This window comes from Anopheles merus, chromosome 2R (assembly GCF_017562075.2).
Source record: "Anopheles merus strain MAF chromosome 2R, AmerM5.1, whole genome shotgun sequence".
NCBI lineage: Eukaryota > Metazoa > Arthropoda > Insecta > Diptera > Culicidae > Anopheles > Anopheles merus.
In genome coordinates this window covers 36,276,773-36,297,621 of record NC_054082.1, presented here as the reverse complement: position 1 = coordinate 36,297,621, position 20,849 = coordinate 36,276,773, and the positions used below count along the sequence as shown (strand labels likewise).

Below are 20,849 nucleotides of genomic sequence, written 5' to 3'. Positions count from 1 at the left end.
ATGATAGGTTCCAGCGCAGGAATGGGTTCATGATCGATTCCAGGAACGGTATGGGTTCATGGTGTGTTTAAGGGCAAGTACGGGTTCATAACAGGTTACAGGACCAGTATGGATTCATGGCAGGTTCCAGGACCGGTATGGGTTCATAATTAGTTCCAAGACCGATATGGGTTCATTATAGGTTCCACGACAGGTGTGGGTTCATGGTTCATGGCCAGCATCGGGGTCCCAACAGCTATCCTTCCGGGGGCCCTTATCGCTAGTACTCTGTCCATACGGCATACTATAGAATGGCGATCTACGGGGCCCCTAAATCGGCGGGGCCCCAGGCGACCGCCTACTCCGCCTAACGTTAGATCCGCCACTGGTCCCAAGACCTTTATGGGTTCATGATCAGTTTTTGGACCGGTATGACCAGTATTGGTTCCTGGAACGTTATGGTTTCACGATCGGTTCCAGGACCGGTATGGGTTCAGTATTAGATCCAGGGCAGGGATAAGGTCATGTGCAATATGTAATGTATTTGTGTCAGGTCCAGTATGGGTTAGGTTTTGGATATCTTAAGGAGTAATTTTTTTTTTTTTTTCTTTTGGCTCAACAACCGCTGTCGGTCAAGGCCTGCCTGTACCACACTACTTGTGGGTTTGGCTTTCAGTGACTTATTGATCCCCCCATAGCAGGATAGTCAGTCCTACGTATGGCGGCACGGTCCATTTGGGGCTTGAACCCATGACGGGCATGTTGTTAAGTCGTACTAGTTGACGACTGTACTACGAGACCGGCTCCCAGGTCCCAAGGAGTAATTATCTCATTTTAATTGGGTTTCGAGGCCGTTAATTTCGGCTTACTCTTAAAAGAATCTTTGCAATTTATTTGCACAGCCCTATAACCTGGCAAAATTAACTAATTATTAATAATAGTTCTTAAATTTACGATTTGCAAAATAAGGAGCGAATTCAACTAACATTTCTAACACTATCAAGGAAAAAACATTTAAAATATCTAAAGCATTGTAAGCAAATCCCCACGAAAGGACATTTATTTACGACACCAAAAGAAAGCGTCTTAAACAGCTTAATCACCTTTTCAAATTTGAAAAAGAAAAAAAAGGTTTATTCTACCCTGTAGTTCCCTCTAGCGAAAATTGAAATGTGGGTTCGAAAGTCCGAGAAAAGGACTGCTCAGCTCAGGGATGTATTACCCGCTTTATCACGCAGTGGAAAAAAAACCCATTTACCTGTCGTCAGACAATCTTGCCTCCGCTCGCCATTCCCGTGGTAAATCCGCTTAATGCATCCTAAATTCGCTTTCAAATTCGCATCTACCAAAATCATCCTATCCTGCGCATCAAGTGTCTCGTTTTTACCATCCTTCATTCCGTCTCATCTTTACCTGTTACAGTAGCAAATAGCAACAGCAACTATTTACATTGTGTCGACATCTATATTACATCGGAATTCAATTCAGGCAGCACGTTACAAACGACAATATATACGGCAGCACATCTCATCAATTTAACGCAGCAATTCTGCTGCTTCCCTCACGGTGCATCCTAGGACAGATCGGTTGTCACGTGTTCAGCCCTGTCTGTCGAAACGTGACAATGAGTAATGAAATTTTACAATTTGCATACAAAATGCTCTCCGATGCTGAGGCCCTCCTATACGAACTTTCAGAGGAGGGAAATATGTGATATTTTTAGGCTTTGTCTCTTCTGGCAGTGCCGACAATAATGGAAACGCTTGCATGAGTTTAAGTAACATTGTTTCGAATAATATTAAAAATACAGTCATAATAAAACACTGATCGGTTAAATTGTGCCACAAAAGAAGCAGATAAAACAAGGTTGTAATAACCTTTGCAAACTTACACTACCACCTACTACGAAGCATAACTTATAATAATTTAAGCAAAATTAAATGTTTTGGTGCAACTGAGTTGAAAAAATCCTGTCCGCGATTAAGATTAAACGTAAAACAAGCTGCATTCCGAGTGATGGAAGAAAATTAAATAAATGTTATGTGAAAATGGTGAATTTCCAACAAATTGCTGCCTTTTGCTTAATTAAAACTCGCTCAAAAAAGCCTTCTTTGGTTCTTTTTGAAGAACAACGCGTGATTACTGTTTCTTTTGGTAAACTGGGATTTGGTGCTGTGCTTAACGATAATCATAATAATAATAATAATAATTAAAAAAAGCGATAATAATGATAAAAAATGGTAATGTCAGGTTGCGCCATCAGTCTTCTCCATAAGCCTTCTTCATTTTAAATCAATTGTCCCACATGCTGGCCATGATCGCCGTCCAAATCGCCGGACTGCTTGCGAAACACCGACTTCATCATCTGCTTCCGGATGTCCTTGGTCGAGCGGCGCAAACTGCTCCGTAGCGTGCCCCCGCCGGATGGAGCGGCCGCAATCGGTTTGTACTGGTCCAGTGACGGCTGCCGGAACACGGCACGCGGCTGCTCGGCAATGATGGACATTTCCAGCGCCGATTCGCCGGTTTGCTCGGATTGCTTCGATTCAGCCACGACGCCGTTCCCTTCCTCGCCCGTCGTCGGTTTGGCTTTGGCGGTCTGGCGGCGCCTTAAGCTGTGCCGGATGGTAGAAATTAACCCGTGGCCTTCCCCATCGCGCTGCGACGCTGGTTGTTTCTCTTCCCCTTCTTTTTGCGGTTCGTCCGTGTGCACCGCCTGTCCGCGCGGTATCAATCGACGGAAGCTGCGGCGTATAACGTCACGCACTTTGTGCGATTTAACCGGTGCACCAGCATCGCGTGCTCCTTCTCCATCCGTCACCTGGTCACCGATGTGTGCCGGATGCTTGAACTCATCGGATGCGACGATTACTTCCGTCGGCTTGTCTGCGAGCGGCTCTTTCTTGCGGTACGCGCGCTGAAACGGTGCCGGATTGTGTAGCAGCTCTACGTCCTGCTCTTCGTCTTCGAAGTCTTCCACCTCCTCGAACTGTACGTCTGGGTTGGACATGTCGATACGGATCTCTTCCCGCACCGTCGTTTCTTTGGTAATGGTGAACGTCATTTGGTTGCAGTGGGCCACTTCCGAGTGCGTCTCGGTTGTATCAGTCTCATCAATTTTGCTGTTCAGTTTCTTACCGACCGCTACCGGTGTGGCCGGTTTTCTATTTTCTTTGTCTTCCTCCTCCTCCCCCTCATCCTCCTCTTGTTCCTGATCCACCGCACCTTCCGGAACCTTTGCATCGTCCTCCAGCTTGGTGAAGTCGCTCTCGTCGTCATCAAGCTCGTGCAGCCGCTGGGACAGATTGCTGATGTGCTTCATGTCGATCAAGCTGCGTCTCACCGATCGACGCCGATGGCCCGTTCCGCTGAACGTGAACGGGGTTGTTTCGCCCTGCCGCTGCTTTCTTGCCTTCGCTTCGTTGATGCTGTTCTCCAGTTCCAGCTGGTAGCAGTCCAACTTCTCACCGATGTCCGACTCTTCGCTGATGACCGATAGGGACCGTCGTTTGGTCAGCGTGACCGTTACGTTCCTGTTCAGCGTATCTCCCGCATAGCCGGATGCCACCTTCGTCGGCTCGGGGCTGCAAACAACCATGTTGGCCAGCATTTGGCACGGTGTTAAGGCACTGGGCGGCAGCTCCTGGAAATTGATACGATGCTTCAGCGATGGTGTGAACGGAACGGCAATAGCGTACTGTGGCATCTCCATCGCAGGATTCTCAATGCCAGCCAGTTCCGGTACCGGCAGCCCCCGGCTGCCTGGTGGTGCCTCCGGGGCCGCCTCTTTCGGGCGCACAATCTCGAACGGATTGTACCGTTCCGTTCCTTTCTCTGCCCCGCGGATGTTAAGCGCACTGTTGACAAAGCAGCGGCTCAACTCTTCCGCCTCCTTGCGTTTGCTTTCGTCTCCATCGCGTGGTACTTCGAACGGGTTTACCGGTTGCTTATCGGCGGCGGCTAGATTCAAGCCGGGATTCTCGAAACAGCTCTCCTCGAGCGGTACCGTACCGGCCGGGTGCATCTGTTTCTTCTTTTTCTTCGGCGGTTTGCGTATCACCTCGAACGGGTTGCACGTGTCGGGCGTGTTCGCTTTCGGGCGCTTGGTTGCACCGGCCAGATCCGCGATCGACTTCACCTCCATGCACGAGTCGGAAAACAGATTGTAGTTCTCTTTGTTCGCCACCCGGAAGGACGGGTTCTCGAAGGCACTGCTATCGATCTGCCGATTGTGGATCGGCGTCGACGAAGGGATGCTGAACGTTTGTTCGGTAAAGTTAAGGAATGGATTCGTTTCCGCATTCCGCTTGCGCTTCTTTCCCGGAGTTTCCATCATCGCACCGATCGGTGGTTCACAGAAGGCACTTTCCAATGCGGCAAGCGACATCGCAGGACTGCAAGCAGATGTTTGCCCCACCGTCTGGCTGACCTTGGACGAATGGTTCTTATCAAATTTCACCACTTCACTAAACTAATCTTGAGTTATTTTGGTTGCTTTCACACTAATCATTAGCGTAAATATCATGCATATAAATAAACGGATCTAACTAAATAAACTGGGACGACGGTTCTTGCTACAAATTAGTTCACTTGCTCTGCAGATGGTGCAAGTTTGTTGTCGGTTTCGAATCTAATTTGTTTTTAACCGCTTTTTAACGGCGTCACTGTTTGACAGTAGCAAACCACCTGGACATGGTAAATGACGTTTGAAGAATATTTTCCATAAATAAACTACCAATGAAGAGCAAAAAGCAGCTAAATTTTTCAAAATTTCAGACAATTACATTGTTTAAATTAACAAAATAACTCCAGAAAATTTGCTATATCCGATAAAAAAAACTAAATCTCGTAATCAACAACTAAAAATCTACACGAACGCAACTAGCGCATATAAACATACGACCGGTGCTGGAAACACCCGGTGACCCAACTGACAAAAGAATTGTCAACGGTTGTCAAGCTCCTAAAAAACTACTCGAATGCTGGTTCTGCTCGAATTTGCATCATATATTTTATTTTCTCGAGTGATACAGGTTTTTTAAATACAATCAAATTCTTTCTTTATTTCTCTTGTTTCATATTCAACACATATGCATATTTAGTGATCAGCTTCGATTGTCAGCGAGAAAATGTGTGAGAAAAAATCTCAACCCAAAAGAAATTCAAAATTACTTTTTTTAACAGACGGTAAACGACTGATGCATTCTTAAAATAGCAAAAAATAGTGCCGTCTTCTGTTGGTTTAATTAACCACACGGGGGAGTTTTTCTTGCTTCGAGAGCTTTCTCTTCCCGTTAGTTAGTGTTGTATGGTTTCGCATTGAAGTTATGCATCGCTAGAAAGAAAGAGAGAGCACATATTACAGAAGCGGCATCGTCTCTGAGGATCAGAAACAGAGTGAACGATCGTAAGCCAATGAAACGCTCTTACTGCTCTTTTATCTTGTACTGTGTTCTCCGCAGAAAGCTAATGCAAAACACCAGCGCCCAGATTGTTAAATAGAGTTTACTCTTGTGAGCCATCAAAACTGAAGCAAGTGAGATTTGAGTAATGGTCGATGGTGTTGATACCCGTGTATCTGACCACACGACCATTCTTATAAGTTTTTGGTCGTAAAGTTAGAATGCTACATAGGATAAGATTAGACGACGCTAGGCGAGAAACACATTCCAAAAAAAAGGATAGCAATATAGTGGTGGATGATAAAGCGCCATCTATTGAGCAAACCACTGGAGCTATGGAGCTATGCTTTAATTTTCTTTGATTATTTTATTTTCCAGTCATTCAAGCTTAATCTGTGGCCAGTGGGTGTAAATCATGTGCAAGAAAATGACAACACAATTATAGTAAAACGGTTAACGGTTATCCAAGCATCTCAGGACCCGGCGGATGCCGGTTAATAAATTTCTTTCGGTTAAATTTCCGAAACAATTTAACAATTGTTCTTCATCCAAAATGAAGTTTAAAAATATCACTAGACACTAGATACCTTAATAGGAACTGACCAATAAATCGTGGAAAACCCTGTAAAATAATGATTTAATAAACATATGAGCCGTGCTAAACTTGAATGAACGCTTACATGAGTACCTTTCCTACCAGGATCATTGATGAATGCTTCAGCTACCCTCTTGTCAGCTGAGTTTGAGTTTTAACAGAAAGAAAAATATATTACACCAACTATTACCAAAAAGCTATATTTGGCTATTACTAAATTCGTGCTTTAATTGGGATCTTGCTTTCTACCCGATTTTGTCGTTTAGAACAGACACCAAAAGGAAGCTAACCATATTCTAACTCCATCTGAATTTTATGTAAAAGAACCTCCATAGACCTTATTTTGGATGAAAAGGAAATTGGTATACTTGAAATTGGGATCGGAATCCCCTAGCCTTATCATAAACACACATCTTTAGCTAATCCCTTCGATGTCCGAAGACATTTAGATTAAGAGGAATAGTTTGAGTTGTGTTTCCTTGACACATTTTTACACCAATCGGCCTTTGTGTGCTGGAAGAGGATCTGTTGCTGATTAGCTGTCTCGGTACGCGGCATTGACCGTGGAAACTATGGTAAACAACAAACAGCAATCAAACGATAATCCAACAAGTAACCATAAATATAAATTTTCCATTCAGCTCCCTACTCCTTCAGTTGAACAACAAGCACAGCAATCAGCGAAAAAACAAGGCACTGTGTAAATTATTGTATTTTTTGTTTTATTTTAAATTTTCTTAGCTTACGTACATTTGTGTTGTGTGCTCCTTATTAGCAGATTGGTGGGCTTGTGTTTTCGTAAAACCAAGCCCACTTCAGTTATTCTTCTTCTCCTTATTCTCCTTCTTCTTACAGCGTCTATCACAATACTTACTATAGTGACTTACGTTACTATGTGCCCTACATTGTTTAATACAAAATATCTACACCTAAACACTCCTGACTCGCGTCTGACTTCGCCTAGCCTTTTGCGTCAGCCTACTCGGCGGCCCTGGTTAATAAACCCTACTTTTGGTAGAGCTACCTAATTCCTGTCTGTTTCACTTATCTATTAGTGGTTTGTGTCTTGATTTTTTGTTTTGTCATTCAATCAGTGCAATGCGCATTACATCTTCTCAATGCGACTCTTCAGCTGCTCCAGCTCGGAGGCAATCTCCGCCGGCAGATCCTGGGGCAGCTGGTTGTCGTAGTACTGCTTCACCTCCTCCACCTCTCGCAGCCAGAAGTCCTTTGGAATGGAAAACAGTTCCCGCTCGTTGACCGGGCTGCTCAAACCGTCCAGATTGAGCGAACCTTCCGTCGGCACACGGCCAATCGGCGTCTCCCGGTAGCAGTCGGCGTCATCGATACGGTGCAGGATCCACTCCAGCACGCGGCTGTTCTCGCCGAATCCGGGCCACAGGAACTTGCCGTTCGCATCCTTGCGGAACCAGTTGACATGGAAGATCTTAGGTGCATGGCCACCGACCGCACTAGCCCGCTGCTCCATGCTCAGCCAGTGCTTCAGATAGTCACCGAAGTTGTAGCCAAAGAATGGCCGCATCGCGAACGGATCGTTCATGATGACCTTGGCCTTGTGTTCCGCGGCCGCCGTACTTTCGCTACGCATCGACGAGCCAACGAACACACCGTGCGACCACGAGTTGGCCTCGTACACCAGCGGCACACCCTGGGGACGGCGGCCACCAAATAGGATGGCCGAGATCGGGACACCCTCCGAGTCTTCCCACGCCGGATCGATGATCGGACACTGGCCGGCGGGTGCACAGAAACGCGAGTTAGGGTGGGCGGCCGGAGTCTTCGACTCACCCAGCTTCCACGGGTTGCCCAGCCAGTCGGTGATTTCGACATCCGAGGACACCTCCTTCTCCATGCCCTCCCAGAACACGCCACCGTCCGAGGTGGACGCGACGTTCGTGAAGATCGTGTTCTTGTAGATCGTCTCCATCGCGTTCGGGTTTGTTTCGGACGAGGTGCCGGGAGCAACGCCGAAGAAACCATTTTCCGGATTGATGGCTCGCAGCTGGCCCTTGGAGTCGAACTTCATCCAGGCGATGTCATCGCCGACACACTCGATCTTGTAGCCCGGCAGCGTGGGGTTCATCATGGCGAGATTCGTCTTGCCGCAGGCCGACGGGAACGCGGCCGCGATGTATTTCTTCACACCGTTCGGATCGGTGATGCCCAGGATCAGCATGTGCTCCGCCAGCCAGCCTTCCCGCTGGGCGATGGTGCTACCGATGCGCAGGGCAAAGCATTTCTTGCCGAGCAGCGAGTTGCCACCGTAACCGGAACCGTACGAAACGATCTCGTTGTTGGCCGGTTTGTGCAGAATGATGGTACGCTCGGGATCGCACGGCCAAGACGGCACCGCGATCTTACCGTTGGCGGGTGTGCCAACCGAGTGCAGACACCGGATGAAGTCCTAAAGTGAGAAGAAAGAGGAAAAAAACCACACCGTTAGTATGCAAGCCCTTGTGCAACTGCCACTCCGAGGCGAACGCCCATCCGTGCAGAGACTGGGAACGCGCAGAAACTTACCGAGTTGTCGGACAGCTTGTCCAGCACTTCCGCGCCCATGCGCGTCATGATGCGCATCGACGCCACGACGTACGCCGAGTCGGTGATTTCGATGCCGATCTTCGACAGTGGCGATGCGATCGGACCCATCGAGAACGGGACGACAAACATGGTGCGGCCCTTCATGCAGCCCGGGAAGCGGCTCATGATCGCGCGATCGTAGTCGGCGGGCGAGATCCAGTTGCCAAGGGCACCGTTCACGCCCGGCTTCGGCGTCGGGATGGCCTGCTCCGGCCGCTCGGTGCAGATGAACGTCTTCGATTCGACGCGCGCCACATCGGCCGGGTTGGTGCGAGCCAGCCAGCAGTTGTCGTACTTGGGCAGCGGCTTGATCGTGCCCTGGCTGTGCAGCGTCTTCAGTAGCGTGCTGCTTTCGCTCTCACTGCCGTCCACGATGTGGATACGGTCCGGCTGGCACATGGCGGCCGATTCCTCCACGAAGCGGCGCACCTTGTCCGACAGCAGCGACACCTCCCCATTGACGACCGGGAAGCCGCGCAAATGGTTGTACAGGTTCTTGGGCAGCGTCTTCAGCTTCGGACTGCATCCCAGGGTGGTCGGGAGCCTGAGCAGGGCGAATAGTTTAACCATCGCGGAAGGGAATGGTAATATAGAGCACAAAAACAAACGCGTTAATGAACACTGTTTCGAGACGTCGGGTAATGTTTCCAGCAGAACAATGCACTGGAACACACTATGCTCATTGGTAGAACTGGTAGAACGCAGCGAGTTTGAGTGTTAGGAGCAAGAAAAGGGCTCGTCGCACAGCTGTAAGCAGTTACTGAGCCTGTCCGGTCACTGGTGCACGGCTTATATACATACATGTTTCCATCTCAGTTATCAGCCCAGACCGGCCTAGCCGCACGTAGGCAAAAAAACGAAACATCTCACTCTGACGTAGATCATTTCCTAGCTGATTATCAACTAGATGGGTGACCTACGTCGATCGAGGAATTTCACAGACGCCTACCCCTGGTGGGCAGAAAAGCAGGAAATCCTCAACGATGAAATACACCGATACCAAACTGAGGCAATGTCAAAGTGCAAAGGTTTTGCTATCCTCACCAAGGTTCGGTACGGCTGCCGGGTCGAGATCTTGAGGGGCACGGCCCGATAAGATCACCCATCTATCGCTTCGAAGTCGAGCCGATAGCTTTATCAGAAATCGTGTATGTGCACACACACCCCGAGAAAGGTCGGGAAGGGATGGCACAAGGAAGTATTCCAGAGGGACTGTTCTAAACTCGAGCATGGGTGTGTTCCAGCGGTTTGGAAGGTGATGCACGGGAAAAGATACTTACGGTGTGTACTGTTCGATGAGCTGAGGCATTTTGTTGGTATGTTAGATAGACACAGGCTGATAAACTTCAAGAAAGATGAGTTGACTAAAGGCAACACAACGGCGACACAAATAACACTGGTATAAATTCACACACGACGACTTGATTAAGCAAGTAGGTAAGCGGAGTAGTAGCTTGAACTGGGATTTAAACTTTTCTTAAACTTTCTAACTTCTTCGCTTAGTGAAGCGTAATTTTTAAGGATCTTTTTATGTTTTTGTTAAGGAAGATGCACTTAGGCACGAGAGTGTAAAACACAGGAGCTTGGAAAACTAGCTTGTTTTCATCTTCTGAATTGGATTGGTTCTGCTGAACTGATGCTGCTACCTTCGGAACCGGGCCTTCTTATATTCGCACCAGCGTGGTACGCTTTCAAGCGCACGGGTAGCGCAAGGGACGGTACGGTACGGCAGGGTAGGGCAGGTCCGGGAGCAAAGGGGGCGCAATTTCGGTGTGTCGGGTAGATGGCGAATCCACTCGGGCGGGAAAGAGACGGAGCGGGACATGAGCGAAAAATAGAACCTGCCGCACACGGCACCTTTTTTCTACCTTCCCTTTTCCTGCCGCGCGCGCACTGGCCCGACCTGCGATAAGGGTGCCAGAGACACACTCGGCAGCACAGTTGTTGGACCCAAAACTTACCCCCGTCGTATCCGTAGCATGGCGAAGCACTGGGCGTGAGCGAGAGAGCGAAAGTGAGAGAGCGAGCGAGAGCGACCGAGCTTGGATGCAGCTGATTGGCAGGCTGGCCCAGTACGGTGTGTGGGTCCGCACACCCATACCACGAACGAGGGCGCGCTCGTTGCTGAGCCCGTGGTGGATGACGTTGCCCTGTTGCCGCGGCCGCGTTGTTGTTGTGTCCCTCCCGGTTGCTCCCACGACCTGTTGCGCTTGTTTTGATGGGTGACGTCACAAGTGCGGATGCCCTGGATGGGTGGGTTTGTGTGGTGGAACCGCTGTCGCTCGCTGACCACAGCAGCTGTAAGATCCCCTGTCTATCCACTATGCCCGCTCGCTCTCCTTCGTCTCTCGAAGCTTCTTCAGCTATTGCTGCCCCGCGCTGGTGCGTTTTCTTCCGCGATGGCCACGCGCGCTGCTTATCGTCTCCAGAACACTCGCCGAGCACGCTGTTTCCATCTGATTGATCCGATTTGGGGTGCGCCGGGTGAAGGCGACGCATTGCCGATTGTGGTGCATTGTCTTTCCGTTTGCGATGGCTGCCATTTCCAGCGATGGCACTCTTCCTTCGATGCCATCGTATCAAAAGCGGACAGACGGAGGAAAACAATTTATGACCCAGTGCAAGGGCAAGGGACGGTTCGCTCAAGGCGACTGTGGTGGTGTCTTGCGGTGCCCTGCCGAAGAAGGGCTACAGGACCGAGGACGGCAAAGGACGGGGCTTATTCGTAGGGATGAAATATTGCTGTTGTTTTTCTATGACATGCACATCTTTTTACTCGCTCTGGCCGTGTACCAGCCTTCAGAGTTTTCGCATCATTCACAATCCTTCAAAACACACCAGCCCCGTTGAACAATTCAATATTTTGGATGGCCGGTACGATTAGGAGGCTGGCACAGAGACCTGGGCTTAACCGGTTCAAACTGATCCAGATGGGTTGGGAATTGGCTATTGCCATTGCCCAACGCGTCGGTGTGTGGCGTTATGTGATTCCCTGGACTATTGCTCCCATCCCAGGGTTTAAAGTCCCAGGCTGGGGAGGGTTTACTGCGTTTTGGCGACCGGATCTGCTGACGGTCACAAATTTTGCTGTGCCTTTGCTACGCTTTGGCTTCGTGTAGCAGTTCAGGGCCGGAGCCGATTGTTTGGTCTCAATGAGTGCGGCGTGTGTGTTTGTTCCGTGGGCGTTTGTTATGATGCAATCGATGGTGATGGTGCATCTGTTATTGATTGCAGCATGATGGAATGTTGTTTGTGGTGAAATGTTCTAATGATATTCCGGGATTAGCTTCAGCCTAGGAAGAAATATTATTCATCGCGTTTGGGAATTCGATTGGCGATATTTCCTTAGTATACAGCTCATGAAGTAGATTTCTAATAATGATAATCAAACTTGAAGAACTGCTCAGAATAAGTCAAAGTTTATTACAATCAACATTTCACAATGCTCATTACGACGAAGGTATAAAGCGTTGATGACAAATTGTCTTTTAAGTTTTCTTGTACATTCTATCGATTACTAACCAATATCTAGGCCATTTTGTTCAGTAGCACAAATTAATAATGTAAACATAATGAAATTTACTAAATTTACTAAATCTTCTCATTTATTACCGTTCAGTTAGAAATGCATTGAGAAGGACTGACCATGCTCGCAATAAATTCAGTTCATGGAGTTAATTTTTATTATTATATTAGCCATCAGGTTCAAAATCAATCTTAGCAAATGTTCGCTGTTCAAAAATCACTTATCCCTTTCTAACGATCAAACACCATTTAATTGAAAATGAATGCTTTTGGTTTGCACTTCAAACCGAATTCATTAATCAAAAGACTCTTTTCACTAAGATTGTTTACTAAACTATCCAAATTAAACCACTCTTGCGCAAATGGTCTTATCCCAAAAACAAAAGTGTACTAGCCTGTAAACACAGAATCAATAATATTCATTTTTACTGGTTTTCTGTGTACAAATAAGGGTTGAAATCACATTTACGGAAATTAATTTAAAAAAAATGGATGTCATTCAGTTTTTTTGTGTAAATATGTTACAAGTTCTTCGTTGTTGATATCCAGTGTAGTCATGGGAAAAATGATTCTTTTTAAAGATCAGGTGCGGTCCAGTTCGCTCAGTGGAATGAACTGAACGCGTGTGGTGATTCTTTCGCACGCCTGAGGTGCGGTACGTTTTTAAATATCGATTATATGCTGCAAAAATATCCAAACGATTTTATTTTTTTATTTTTATAAAGCTACATTTACAAACATAGAAAAAGGAAATCAAAGTTGTTTTAATGCTCATGTAAACTTTAAATTTATCACGATTTGTTTTATTTCCTTATATCATAATTCATAATTCATTAGCCGGTCTCATGGTACAGTCGTCAACTCGTACGACTTAACAACATGCCCGTCATGGGTTCAAGCCCCAAATAGACCGTGCCGCCATACGTAGGACTGACTATCCTACTATGGGGGGAAATCAATAAGTCACTGAAAGCCAACCCCACAAGTGGGTTGGCAGGCCTTGACCGGCATCGGTTGTTGAGCCAAAGAAGAAGAAGAAGAATCATAATTCATTTTGTGTTCTACTCGTTTAAAGTATTTTTTATAAAAATGTAACTTTATCGCCGTTCAAAACAACGGATTCATAACACTCATTCAATTAATCGTACAGTTTAATAAACTGTGGTTAACTATAGTCCATGAGGAGAATCTTCTTCATAAATTCAGAGCCGACATCGGGTGATTCAAACATATGGAAAATTACCTGCTGTTTCGGTCTGGTGAAAAAAAACTACTAGAGCGAGAGTGTATTCCTATTTTGCGGAACGGGAAAGAAGACATGGATAACAGAAGCTTTCTCGTTCTAGTTAACACACTATCAGATCGAAAAAGCATGCTGATTTTCTGAGTAGGAGAATGAACTCCGCACCGCGTGCGGTGGTTTGTTGCACACTTTCATGATCGGTATGGAGAGTTTCCGCACGGAGAACCAATACCGCACCGCTAGCGTGCGGAGATGTATCGCACACATTCATAGTCGGCGCGGAGAACGTCCGCACAAAGAATCATTACCGCACCGCTAGCGTGCGGAGATGTATCGCACTCTTTCATAGTCGACAGGGAGAGCGTCCGCACGGAGAATCAATACCGCACCGCTAGCGTGCGGAAGAATCATTTCCATTTATCTGGAGGTGCGGTACTCGTTCACTCAGTGTAAAGATTGGAATGAATCATTCAGTTCTGATTCATTTTGCCCATGTCTAATCCAGTGGTAACTCACGAGTAACACATTACAAGCAGATAGTTTAGTTAAGCATGGATATTTGGCTCTCATTTAAAAACTTTGTCATTGTAAGTAGATTCGAAATTTTTCACTGTAACGTCTTCAGGTACTTTTTGTAAAATAAGCAATCATGCCTAGTGTCCTCACGAAAAAAAAAAATCCAAAAAGAAGGAAGGACAATGGGCCATCATACGCTTGGTACTGGCCAGGTAAACATTACTTCCATCTTCAATACCTTTTACCAACGGCAGCCCAAATCCAACTTTTTGGCAGCCATTACGTACCATTCCAGTACTTTTCCACTTTTGGTAATAGTTTGAGGCACAAGATACGGTGGTTACAACATTTCTAGGCCATCCCTAATATTTCCTCAGCACTGCTCAGCAGCGGATGATGAGTTTACTGCCATGAGTTCTGAGATGCCACAGCGAACAAAGCAAAGAACGGGATGGCACGAGCCGTCGATCGATAGACACACACGCGAGCAGGAAAAGGATGCACTGCTAGACGCCGGATGGAAGAGTGGAAATTTCCATCCACAATCCTCCTAGATGGCTTGTTTCAGAAGTATGCTTCTTGATGGATGCTGATCATGTACCACTTTATGGCGGTTTGGTGAAGCTTCGAGCCGCTGCGTCTGTACTGCGACTCGGTTACAATCCAGCCGCTAACTGGTACGGTCTGGTTTGGTCCTCTCTTTTCGAGAACTGGTGAATCGAGGGTGGTTTGTCCATGGTGCTTTGTTTAGTTCAATGCCGGATGCGTAACCGCAGCGCTAAGAATGAATTACATTTTATTATGGTTAATAGGTGCTTTTATGGATCTAATACGAACTCCGTGAAACATTCGGAAAGGTAATTTAAAAGAAGGTCATAGTTGGATGTAAACATAGACACACTAGATGCAAGTTTGTTGGACAAATGTTTTGGATGCTCCAAAATACTCAATTATCGTTTGTGTGTGATCAAAAATCCTCTTGAACTTCTTGAACCCCCAGACATCGTAATCGATCTAGAATAGCAAAAATCGCGTTGGTAACTAAAACATTTTCTTCAAAACACTGAATTTTGATTACCGGTAATGACTTTTTTTCGGGTGCATGCATTGTCCCGCCAACAACAGACAACACCCATGGCAACACCGAACGCTGCCGAGCCGTACCAAAACAAAACTCGCCCCCATTTGCCCTCGCCCCGATCGGCTCGGGCTAATCGGCCGGACCAACCTTTCGTGTTGGCCCCTAGAAAGCGCTCTTGATATCAACAACGCCCAGCCGACCGACCACATTACACGACGGGGACGGGGAATTAGGTCTCTCGCAGCAAGGTCTAATTGGGAGTTCCGCCGATTCCGCCCGGGCGCTTCGCCTTCATTCCAGCAACACATTTCGGTGGGGAAATCGGGCAAGTCATTCTACCGGCTTGACGATAAGGCACCTACGGGTTGCGAGTTTTGCAGTACGCCGTGTTCCATCAAAACAAACCCCGCCCGTCACGTCCAACGTCCTCGCGCGAGCCTCCCATCCCACACTGGCGCGAGTGATAGTACGCGAGTTCAACAGACCTTTTTTCGTGTCGAAACCTTCGAGATTTGCTGCTCGCCATCATTCGAAAGAGCTGCCCATATGCCCGTATTGAACCCCGGACGAGCCCTCGCGCGCCTGGAATGATTTCGATGTCCGATAGGAACCGGCTTATCGTACGCCTGGATTCCCCGCACATCCTATCCGCGCACACACACACACACACACACACACACACACACACACACACACACACACACACACACACACACACACACACACACACACACACACACACACACACACACACACACACACACACACACACACACACACACACACACACACACACACACACACCACACACACACACACACACACACACACACACACACACACACACACACACACACACACACACACACACACACACACACACACACACACGCAGCGGATCGGAGACTCGGAAACAAAACACAAACAATCCTTGCCGTGCGTTTACCTACCCAAGCGGGAGGGTGTGTACAGGGCGGAATGGTATTGCAAAAATAGCAAGACGCAGACCGCATATTGACTGGATTCGGTTAGCAACAGCGCTAAACCACAGCCACAGCGAATGGTTTTGTTTTGGGGGGCAGCGTTGGCTTTCGCTGTGGCGGTGTTGGTAATGGGGACGAGCTCAAAACAAAAATGACATTGACCAGAGACCCAAACAAAACAGGTTCCGCGGAACATGTTCTTCGCATGCAGGTTTTTCTGCGACGCACCCTTAAGAAGATGAGCGGGCTTGTTCGAAGTCAACAGTTTTTTCTTGCTTCGTTTTTGGGGGATCGTTAACGTTTCGAGTGAATCACGCCACTCGACGATTGGCTCGCTTAAAACCGAAGATATTTTTACGCACCTTTTAAATTGGCGCTTGGCGTCGTACGGACATAGCGTCAGAGAGATGGAAAGAGAGAGTGAGACTTTGTCATCCGATGTATATAAACGGTATTCGTAACCATGCTCACTTTTGAACGTTTTTTAGTCTTTACTGTGGGAAAATGTGGTCTGATCTTTAAACCTTGTTCCACTCAAATACCCTATCTATAAAAAAGCCCCAGCCCTTACAGGTTGTAGTAATTTCGATGCAACTACAGTGCCATTACTGCACCATAACTGGTTGTTTGACTAACAAGAAACGCGACCAAGCCTACCTACTCGGTGAACTTGATTCCTTTACCAGCCTCACTCACAGAGGAGTGGGTTAGTGGGGGGGAAGGGGGGGGTAAAAAGCCTTGAAAGTGTTAAAACTCCCCTATTGCTTTCGTAGCCACGCTTACAGTTGTTTTCGGTCGTACAAAATGATGCAAATAAACGATCGCAGCTACATCAGTGAGCACAGGCTTCTTCTGTTCGGCTGCCTTCGTTTGTTATGATTTTCGTCTTTCTCCCAGGTTGTGCCCCTACGATTACTAGCATTTTACGGTGATCCGTTCGAGCGAAGACACCCTTTGCGTGGGGTCGTCAATGAATTCAATAAACGTGTGCCTTTATTTGCCGGTGACAGAATAGGAACGCGCTCTTGCACTAGATTCTAGCGGTACCGGTTGGACGAGAATCAGTTCCGGATTGAACTGGCTAAGCCAGTTCGCGAGCAAATAGAAGCGAATGGAACCGTCCTAACATAGGGCAGGCTTGCCGCGCCAGCCCAGCAAGTTGCGCCAAGTCGAACTTTGATCCGTTGGTGCAGTTGCTCCACTAAAGAGAGCGTGATGCGTTACAGCCCCCATACAACCAGCTAGTTTCGCTGTGGTTGCAACAGTCCTATGGTATGCGTAGGATGAAATCTTCCAAGGCCTTGATCGCTGATCGACAACTTTTCTCAGACGGTTGTTACAACTCGAAGCAGCAGAGGCAAGAGTCGGAAAGCCGTCAACAATGTGTTTACTCCAATCTAGCGTTGACTGTTGAACGGACGGAGAAACGGGAAGCTACAGGGGAATGGAAACAGCCGTACGCTTATCACACAAGTCAAAGCAAGAAGCGTGTCAAGTGCCGAACAGCTTGCCAGCCGGGGACGGGCCCCTGGTAAAAACCGAGCCCCGCGTTGATTGATCCGCAGCTGCCAACGGATCCGCCCGACCCGCTTACTAGTCGTGGTGGCGGCTGGCTATGTTTGTGTGTCATTACGAAGTCATTATTGGCGACGTTCGGGACGTTGGAGTGATAAGGGAAAACGGGGCCGGTGCGCAGCAGCAAAACAACCGCGTTGATGCTCACTGTTGCCAGGCGCTCTAAAATCGCAAACGGTCAACGGGGAGAGAACGAGAGATTGGTTGCGTGCGCGCGTGTGTGCATGAGGGGTGGAATGCGATTGGTTCGCGAAACAGCTGATGGGGCAGCAAGTGAACTGGCACGGTGCAGTGTAGAGGAGTGTTTGGGGAGTTCGTACCGTGGGGGAGCGCACGGGGTTGAAAACACATTCGCGCGCTTCGTTCGCTTAACCGTTGGAGGCTTGTCTCGCTGGCAACGGCACGTGATTGGTCCATTTGGTCAGGGTCGAACATTTCCTCTGGCTGACGCAAGCTACCGGTTGTGTTCGTCAGCTTGGCAGTGCTTCTCTGGGTTTGTACCCTTCGCCGCACACGCATACGCTTTCGGAAACAACACCCCATTCGCATGTTTGCTGACAAAAATACGACCGTTCGCGTTCGTCGATCTTTCCCCCCTTGAGCTGGTGGTGGTAGTAGTAGTAGTAGTAGTAGCATTAGCAGAGGGAAGTTGTTGATGGCGATGCCGGTTTGTTATTGTTTTGGTAGAATTCTGCTTGATGACGATGGAGCCAAGCGAGATCCACGGGAAAGGAGGGGAGAGAGAGAGCGATATATTGAGGGAGAAAGAGAAGGCGTAAAAACAAAGAATCTTCTATGAAATTATAGCATGTGTATGTTGCCGAGTCGGATCGAAATCACATGATACCATGGCTGAATGATTCGTTTTGTGCGACAACATGTTGCCTCTGTGCGAGCGTTGTTGTTTGTGCGTCTTCAGTAGGTTTAATCATACGCACGTCAAAGAGTGGGACGCGTATGTTGCGAATGTGATCAACATGCGATGCCTAGCTTATTTTTGTGCTCAAATATCATTTACAATGATAAATGTCCACAATCAGAGAATGAAACAAGTTGTCTTGAATATTTACTAAAGGCTATCAATGATGAATTAGTTGACATTATTTTACGCACAGCGAAACTTTGATAAGAAAGAGCTCCAGATGTATAGAAAATGTATGATGCCATGACCGTTTGTTGTGAAAATAACAAAAAAGGACCTTTCAAAACTAAAACAGAGGGTAAATTTTATACGATACAAAACCAGACATTTGCTATTTCTATTATGATCATCTTCATCAAAGGCATTGATTAATAGCAATCATCGAACAATTAATAGATCATGAAAAGAAACCAATTTAGAGTAGGATCAACTAAGGCCAATCACAAATTTGGTTGTAGCAAAAATATGGCTAAAACAGTGAGGTTTCATTGTGTTTGATTTGATGTACATAAAAAGCAATACGGCCTCTTTGGACCATTCCTCCCGAATAAAAAAAAATACATATGAAAAAGTGCAAATGTGTTTTGCTACAAACCGTTGGAATGGATATTCAAATGATCCTCTCTGACCGATTGGAACTCCGTTATCATTCTACCTCTTCATGTGTTTCCACTCTCACAATGCCCTCTGTACATTGAAGCGTGTTTGTCAACATACTTGAATGCAACAGCTTAATGAACCTAACTATTTGCTTCAAGATGTTATTTATAGAGCATGGTGCTAAATACTGCACTTGAAAAACTAACGGAAAATACCACACCAATCAATGGCTTTGTGCATCAGCACTCGTCACCGAATGGAATCTCCTCTTACAGCAATGGAACGTGCGAGAGCCTTTTTCGCTGCCAACCGTTGTTACCGCGAGCAATCCGTTCGAATCTGCTACAATTACCAGGGTCAAACGATTTGTTTTGCATCTTCCCATTAAACAAGGGAACCTTACCGATGGTTTCGAAAGCAATACGCCCGTCGAGGTAAACAAGGGCTCGATCGTGCAACTATCAGGCTATCTGGCTGTAGTTTGTTTACTGGGCAATGTCTGTGCAGGATTTGTTGTTTGTTGATCGTGCAACGATAATGTTATCTATTTTTTTTGTTGTATTTTGTTTGGTTGCAAAAAGCAACAGCCCCTAGTCTCTACCCCTCTCCTACTCGGGCTGCACTCTCCGTTTCGTCCAATCAACCACTGCTTCCAGGCCGTTCCAACTTGATCCCTCCACTTGATCCCGGAATTTGTGTGCGGAATCGGGTAGGAGTCGGGCGACCCGGTGGGGTTTCTTTCGGGGTTGGCAATGTTTACAGCAACCAGGCGGACGGCTGAAGGATCGCTATCGTTTGACGAGGAATGCATAATACATCGCGTGGCAGCTAGGATTGTGTATTTGAAAAAGTGTAGCTTAGCGTTTTGCTCACACTTGAGACACGTTTTGTGTAAAACCACGGGAAATGAAAGCACCCTAGAGTACGTCAATGACTTAAGTGGTTAATCGAATTGTGGGGTGGTCTTGTGAATCGGACTGCCATATTACCAGGATGTGATACTTGGGAGGTAAGCCCTGGTGGCTCAATGGAAGAACCGTTTCGGTTATCTGAAGTGTGCATTGAGTCATAACTGTAATATTTACTATTTTCTACCAGCTATTGCTGATAGATTGAGGGCATAACATGGAACAAGGCTCACAAAGGTAGTGCGCAGAATACAAAGTAGCAACACAACGTTTAAGTTATAAGCATGCAGAAATATTGTGAAAATTCAAATAAATTTAAACCTGCACATCATTTAAAGTAGCTGACATCTTGAAAGTTATTGAAATCCACGTTCCTTTGCTGACTACAAACTTTCAATGAATTATTGTAGCATTCGATGAATGAAGTAGAAAGAAGTATAATTTACTACTATTATAAATCACTTTTTGCTTACTTTATTCCGTCTGTTACATATTTAGAAATAAAATGACGTTATATATTATACTATATCAACACCCATATAACAACAATTGCTTTGGTACGAGCCCCCTTCTCTCCCAAAGTCAGCGGCCTCGCATGTTTTGCTTTATACTCCATGTGGTGCGCTTCAGTATTGAAACTCCACCGCAACAGCACACCTCTACATTGTGCGTCACACAAGATGAACGCTGTAGCACGTTGGGTTACTTTCCCTTTCGCTTAGGAACGGCCAGCTAGAAACCTGCCCAGCAGCGATCGTACCGAACATCGACGTCATTGGTGCAGCACATCCGTCACAGTCACAGCAGATTGTGTTCCCCTGACGCTGAAGCGCTGCGCATCAGCGGCGATAATAGATGATGATTGTAATGTAACAAGTGTTTTACTGTACGCAAATTAAGCGCCTATCAGCGCAATGAC

At 46.9% G+C, this 20,849-nt stretch overlaps 2 protein-coding genes across 2 annotated transcripts; both read right to left on the bottom strand.

The window, feature by feature from the left end:
• Positions 1–1,707: 1,707 nt before the first annotated feature.
• LOC121590124 lies at positions 1,708–4,659 on the bottom strand. The gene has a single exon (XM_041909526.1). The coding sequence runs from the start codon at positions 4,364–4,366 to the stop codon at positions 2,267–2,269; it is 2,100 nt and encodes a 699-aa protein (XP_041765460.1). The 5' UTR covers positions 4,367–4,659; the 3' UTR covers positions 1,708–2,266.
• Positions 4,660–6,677: 2,018 nt separating this feature from the next.
• On the bottom strand, positions 6,678–10,233 carry LOC121588815 (phosphoenolpyruvate carboxykinase [GTP]). Its single transcript, XM_041907210.1, has 3 exons — positions 9,858–10,233; positions 8,518–9,121; positions 6,678–8,401 (listed from the first exon to the last, which is right to left on the bottom strand). The coding sequence occupies exons 1-3, from the start codon at positions 9,884–9,886 to the stop codon at positions 7,082–7,084; spliced, it is 1,953 nt and encodes a 650-aa protein (XP_041763144.1). The 5' UTR covers positions 9,887–10,233; the 3' UTR covers positions 6,678–7,081.
• Positions 10,234–20,849: the final 10,616 nt, after the last annotated feature.

What these genes read in the sequence shown, in the direction of transcription:
- LOC121590124 (XM_041909526.1), bottom strand. Translation starts at nt 4,366, where the DNA reads ATGTCGCTTGCCGCATTGGAAAGTGCCTTCTGTGAACCACCGATCGGT.
- LOC121588815 (XM_041907210.1), bottom strand. Translation starts at nt 9,886, where the DNA reads ATGCCTCAGCTCATCGAACAGTACACACC. An exon ending in CTCATCGAACAGTACACACC is followed by an intron (nt 9,122 to 9,857) that starts GTAAGTATCTTT and finishes CGCCCTGCTCAG; the next exon opens with GCTCCCGACCACCCTGGGAT. An exon ending in ACAAGCTGTCCGACAACTCG is followed by an intron (nt 8,402 to 8,517) that starts GTAAGTTTCTGC and finishes TTCTCACTTTAG; the next exon opens with GACTTCATCCGGTGTCTGCA.